The sequence below is a fragment of the Watersipora subatra genome, chromosome 1 (assembly GCF_963576615.1).
Source record: "Watersipora subatra chromosome 1, tzWatSuba1.1, whole genome shotgun sequence".
Taxonomy (NCBI): Eukaryota; Metazoa; Bryozoa; class Gymnolaemata; order Cheilostomatida; family Watersiporidae; genus Watersipora; species Watersipora subatra.
The window spans coordinates 51998426-52004425 of record NC_088708.1 but is presented as its reverse complement, the minus strand read 5'-3'; the positions used below and the strand labels follow the sequence as shown (position 1 = coordinate 52004425).

General features: G+C 31.7%; 3 protein-coding genes across 4 annotated transcripts in view; 1 reads left to right on the top strand and 2 right to left on the bottom strand.

The window, feature by feature from the left end:
• LOC137410412 (short-chain collagen C4-like) overlaps window positions 1-6000 on the bottom strand; it is a 179947-nt gene that overhangs the window by 41492 nt on the left and 132455 nt on the right. The window lies entirely within an intron of this gene.
• Window positions 1-6000, top strand: part of LOC137410448 (short-chain collagen C4-like) — a 227936-nt gene that overhangs the window by 146595 nt on the left and 75341 nt on the right. The gene's annotated exons all lie outside the window — the stretch shown is intronic.
• LOC137385359 (short-chain collagen C4-like) overlaps window positions 803-6000 on the bottom strand; it is a 135889-nt gene continuing 130691 nt past the window's right edge. The window contains exons 4-5 of the mRNA XM_068071808.1: window positions 1395-1667; window positions 803-1185 (exon numbers count right to left, since the gene is read on the bottom strand). Of these exons, the coding sequence (XP_067927909.1) occupies window positions 1037-1185; window positions 1395-1667 (422 nt within the window). The 3' untranslated portion in view covers window positions 803-1036. The remainder of the gene's footprint in view (window positions 1186-1394; window positions 1668-6000) is intronic.

Here is a 6000-nt window from a genome sequence, read left to right as displayed (position 1 = left end):
GTATTTTGGTTTGTGGGATGTCGCATGTTGAGTTTTTACTCATCTACGCGCATCTAAAACAGCTTTTATGTTTTGCATTCATGAATTATAGCGAAGCTTCGTGTAGAGGGTGATTGGTAGAAAATGATTTTTTGACCATGCAGAAAAACTTTTATTAAGTTGGCGCTAAATAGGATTTGTACCATGTGATAATGCAGAGTCAGTTGCAACTTATCTCGGTTTTTTCTAAAACTGTATGTGAGTTAGGAATTATAGCCACCTTTTTGCTAAGCTGTTTTAGTATGGTTGAGCCGAGCTTTTGAAATATAACTCATGTGAGGCTAAGTTGCATAATTATTTGTTGATATTTTCAAAATTGAGGGTGGATAATTGCTTTGCTTGTGAACTTACAAGATGGTTTTGCCTGGTTTTAGGTATGGTTGGCGGTTCATGTGTTTCATATCTAGGGTTAAATAATTTGTTTGTTTGTTTAAATAGTTTGCTTTGCTATCATTTTCCAAAATTCATGTTTCATTTTTCATGTTTATATAAATACACATGATATATATATATACGTATGTATCCATGTATCTGTGTATATATATTATATGTATGTAAGTATATTTACATGTATGTTTTGAACCTAGTTCAATGGTTCACATTTCAATTATCATGTATATACTAATAACATTAAATATGGGGCATTCCTTGAAAATTGTTTTGTTCTATGTTCTTATAATATTATATAAATGCAATTTAAGTAAAATATTTACATGTTTAAATGTGTTACCCCATAGCTTAGCACATTCAAACCAACTTTAGTTTTTAACTCAATCTTTCATTTCAAATAAACACAAGACCCTGGAAGAAAATATCATTTTATTATATTTTATTGTACTGAGTTTGTTGTTAACAATAAAAGTAATCTTTACTAGGATAGAAAATGTGTGAGGATTATAATAAGTGTATCTAATAGAGCTGTTATGTAGAATGTGTAAAGCCATTACTTGGTACAAACAACGCAAGTAATAGCCTTATTCTCATCATATGGCGGACACTAGGACCCCTTGCTACATTCTGATCTGGTGAAGTAGAAAAGCCCACCATCTTTGTCAGCACTTTCTCCTGCTACGTGTTCAAGCACAGCATCCACACATTCAAATGTCATTTGATGGTTGTGATTGTAGTATTCAGTCATGATGTAGCCTGAGGTACAAGAATTGACAATGCATATGTGTCACAACAGGTTGTTTTTGCTATAATCTATGCTAGAGATGCTTATAGAACAAATAATAACGCTAGACATGACGAAGTTGTCAAATTATTAAATAAGATATTATTAGGAGTTTTCTACTCAGTTTCAAAAAATATTAGGATACAAACAACAAGTATAAGAGAGATAACTAAAATTACACCTTCATATTCTGTAGGCCAGTCATCAGGACAAGTTCTCTTGGCTGGGATCATCATCAGAGCAGGTCGGTTACCAGTGTAGCATCTTGCACAGGGAGCATTCTGTTGAAAGGTGCTACTAGGAAATACACCAAATGAATATGATTCATATTCTACCCCAGCAATAGATGCTGAAGCGCTGACTGTTCCTGGACTGTTGTACTCTGGTGAGTCAGGCATACACAGGTAGTTCACTCCTCCTCCTGGTTGGTCATGCCTCCCATTTCCAATGTAACCTAAACAGAAGTCATTATTATATAGTAATAACAGTCTGAACCTCCACACTCATCAATGTTTCCTTCCTATGTTTCTGTTTAGTCCAGCATCCAAGATCAGATGTTGACGGACTCTCTGACCTTATGCCTAGAAATGTTAATAAAACAACAAAACAAAGTAGACCTGAAAAAGGAACAAGAAAAACAAGAGAAGAGCAATAACTGCAGATAAATATACATAGTGAGTAACCTTAGAAGGTCAAGGAAGCTGAGATAGAATAATGGAGATGATTGAAAACTGACTCTATGAAATGAGAGACTGAAGGTTTAGTGATGGCTGCTCAAGGTGATTGCACCCACATGATATTACGCCTACAAGCTGAGAGACTGCCTTCCATCTATGATATTATGCCTACTTTAATTTTGTGATGCAGAAAATAATTAATACCATGATGAATGTATGTTATGCACGCGTGATTATGTATTTTATATGTAAATACATGTAGGTACATTATTTTTACAGTATGTCAAATCCTATTATCGTTCACATGTCAAATCTTTAGAAATATATAGATTTAATTTGAGTTGATTATACGGAACCATGGTGATTTTATAGCCGTTCATTTGCAACAAAGCAAAAACTGTTAATGAAGTTAAAACCACAAGTTTATTGAATCATAAAGCAAAAAACAAGCGTATGTATTTTTGAAGCTGTTAGTCTTATAAATACCGAGACATTTCAGTAACTGAGTATTTCTATATATTATGAGCAGCCTATCACAAAAAGGAATCAATCGTCGGTCAATATATTATAGCATAACTTTGGAGTTGTTTGTTCACCTCCTATTGCCTATCTTTATGTCTCACTTTTGCATGGAACCTCCTTCACAGCTGGTCGAGATCACCCTTGAGTACATATGCATATACAGGGTAGATTACAAATACAAGTTACAGTATATGATTTACAATAGTGTCAACCATCGTAAATGATCAAAGAAAGCCATCATAGAAATCTAATTTTTTGCATATAACCCGTTATTTAACTTTGATACAAAAGAAATGATTCATAAAACAATATTGTTTTAGCAAGAACAGATATTACATATAATCGAGCCAACTCTAAATAAACAAAAATACTGTTATATACCGCTTAACAATTGAGCACATTTGATAATAATATGCTAAAGTGGCCATAGCTTCAACCACTTTGTATTCCTGTAATATATATCTTTGAAATGAAGTAAAAACCCATTTCTTAATCTCTTTGCATGTCTACCATAACTGCTCTTTCTCTTTACGGTTGCTATATAATAATACTGTAATATTATTACAAGTATAGATTAAAAATCTATTTTGAATTGAATATCATTTAAATTTATGCAAAAATACTCACTTTGATATAATTTGGAGGAATAAAGCTACTTTTGTACACACAACAGTTCATATGCTAAGTACACATCCTTGTAGTATTTTTACTTGCTGAAGTTTTCCTATTTCAGCAAATGAATTTATACATATATTACAAGTTTAGGATATATTCTGCAAAAAAACACGAAGACTCAGTACAGATTTATTTGTTTCATTTTCGCACTCATCACATACAAGCACCACCATGTCAGTGGTAGTATTTGTACTCGTACTAGTATTTGTTCACTAACGTATGTTTTGTTATATAACTCTCATCTGACTGTTATTCTCTCTCAATTGACTGCTCTCTTAAGGTTCTACAAAGTAGACTAGAAGGGCATGAAAAAAGTAATATGTTTTTTGAGAATATTGGAAAGTACCATTATGCAATTTACTTTCTCTTGCTCGATGCATCAGGAACCCAACACTGAGCACGGGATAAGACGATTTGCACAAAATGATAAGAAAAATGGCAGCAATTATGAACAAATATTGTAAGTGTTTTGGCTCACCATTAATTAATACGTTATCTGTATGTAGGATAAAAACAGTTTGTAAAATTGCTTTCTTTGGTAAATATAATTTTGGTAAAATTCACACAACAGAACCTTAACTATAAAATACTAAGTACTAGAGTACAGGTTGCTCATCTGTGACTGGTTGTGTAATATGTTTAAAGTGAAAATATTGCAAAAACAACAAAAATTGTCAGTGGAATTTACTGCTTGTTTGATAGCGAGAGTGATAATACTAAATCATGATAATCATAAAATCATGGGCTAGATCATAGGGTAAGCAACTCCCAAGCCAACAAACCATCTACTGACTATCTAAACCTATGTATGACTGCTGTAATTTATATGATCCTAAAAGTGAACATCCGTACGTACATGTACTACCAGTAAAGCAATATACATCCGCAGTGCAAAAAAATTAGTCAATAATCTTACCTATTTTTTGATTGATTATTCGAATACAGAGATTAATGGAATATCATATATTTCATAAATATTACATTTATAAATGAGTTAGTGGTTGAATCACCAAAACCTTTTCTATGGTTGCTAGTGTCAATTATTTAAATGATGTTACATGTACATCAAAGATATTTTTGATGACAGGAAATTAGATGACCCGCCCTGCCGTGACAAGGGGAGAGCACCTAGCATAAGCTGCATCAAAGTATATACCAAGTAAGTTAGATACACCTTGATAAGCAATTTGGAATACTTATGATTAGATTTTTCAGACTGGGGTTAATGCAGTGACTGTATGTGATTCAATTCTTTTTTATTGCATGAAAAAATGAAGCATAATAACTCAAATAAAAATTTGTTATATTTTGTAAAAATTTGCTATTGACAATTCATCTTTGGAAATGGTTTGACAATATTTTTCGAATTGGAAGTAAAAACTTAACATTCAATGGAGTCAGCGGTATACTTAAAAAATCATTCAATGAAGTCTAATATTTGCAACTGTAATCCAAGGATGTGTGAAGGACGCAGTTTAGATGAAGATGACAACAAAGAGTAACAAGAGCAGATGACTTCTGCTGATTTTGCATAACAGAGAAGGGCAGGCCCACAGTTATCACTATTTTCCTCCAAGCTGTGTAATGCTCTAATAATATTTCTAGCTCTGAAAAGAGATAAAATTACCAAGCACTTATATACACCAGCACTGTTGTGGGTGATGTGTATTTAGAGTAAGGATTTTTTGTTGTTGAGAATACCATTGTTTAGCTCTTTAAAAATTTTAGAGTTTTTAAATGTTTGACTGGAAGATAAATCGTTTTTTATATTCAAGTCAATTAAATATATTTATATTTAATATTTACCAATATAAAATCAAGTATATTTATATTTAGTAAAAATAAATATATTTATACTTTTTAAATATTAAATATCATATAAAATAAAATATTTTATGGTATAAATATAAAATACTATTATCATCGAGTTCTTATCATTGAGACAGACGTGTAACATGATTACTGAATTTAACTTAGATGAATTTAGCTTACTGAACACATAATTTCAAAAAGTTTTTTTATGTATTTTAATAAACTTCAAAATTTAACTAAAATTTTGCAAAAAATGCAACAGATAGTTACATCAAAAATCGTAGAAAAAAGAAAATATAAACAGCAATGGTCTGCTTACTTTACATCTTTAAAGGAGACTCATCTTCCAAAACAAGTTAGGGTAACTCGACTGGAAGGGTTATCTTCCTAGCAAATTTCTTCGGTAGAGGAGGCGTCGTCCCACATGGTTTCTCTCTTTTTGTAAAGAATTTATGAAGCGTAAAATGCTTATCCGTTTCCAAACGTACTTGGAAACTGTAGCTTGCTAATTGCAATCCACATGCTTCAGTTTAGTCGAGAATCGAATTTATGTTCAAGCTCCGAGGCAAACAAATCTCAAAATCTTTGGTGGAAAACATAGGGCTAAAATAATTAGCACGAGCATGCTGTATATTTGATATAAAAACCTTGATCGCTATGGCATTCTAGCTCAGTGGTAGAACATCCAGATGAAACACTCGTCAATGCAAAAATCGTTGTGAGTTCAAATCCATCAGAATGCGGATTATCAAGATTTTATGATCTTTAGCTGGAAAACCAGCAGATATATTATACACAACATACAACATATGGACATACTTTTAAAGATATATATATATATATATATATATATATATATATATATATATATATATATATATATATATATATATATATATATATATATTAAAAATAGCAGTGCTACCCGGCGTTGCCTGGGTGATAAAAAAGTCTTTGGACAGAAAATTGATTTGTATTTAACAAATAACAACATTTTCCATTCTAACTTTCAAACTACATATTATGAGAGAAGTGTTTTGTCTTATAAACAATGAGAAGTAGTGAGAGCTGCTCGCTATTAGCCAGTGTAATAATGTAAGC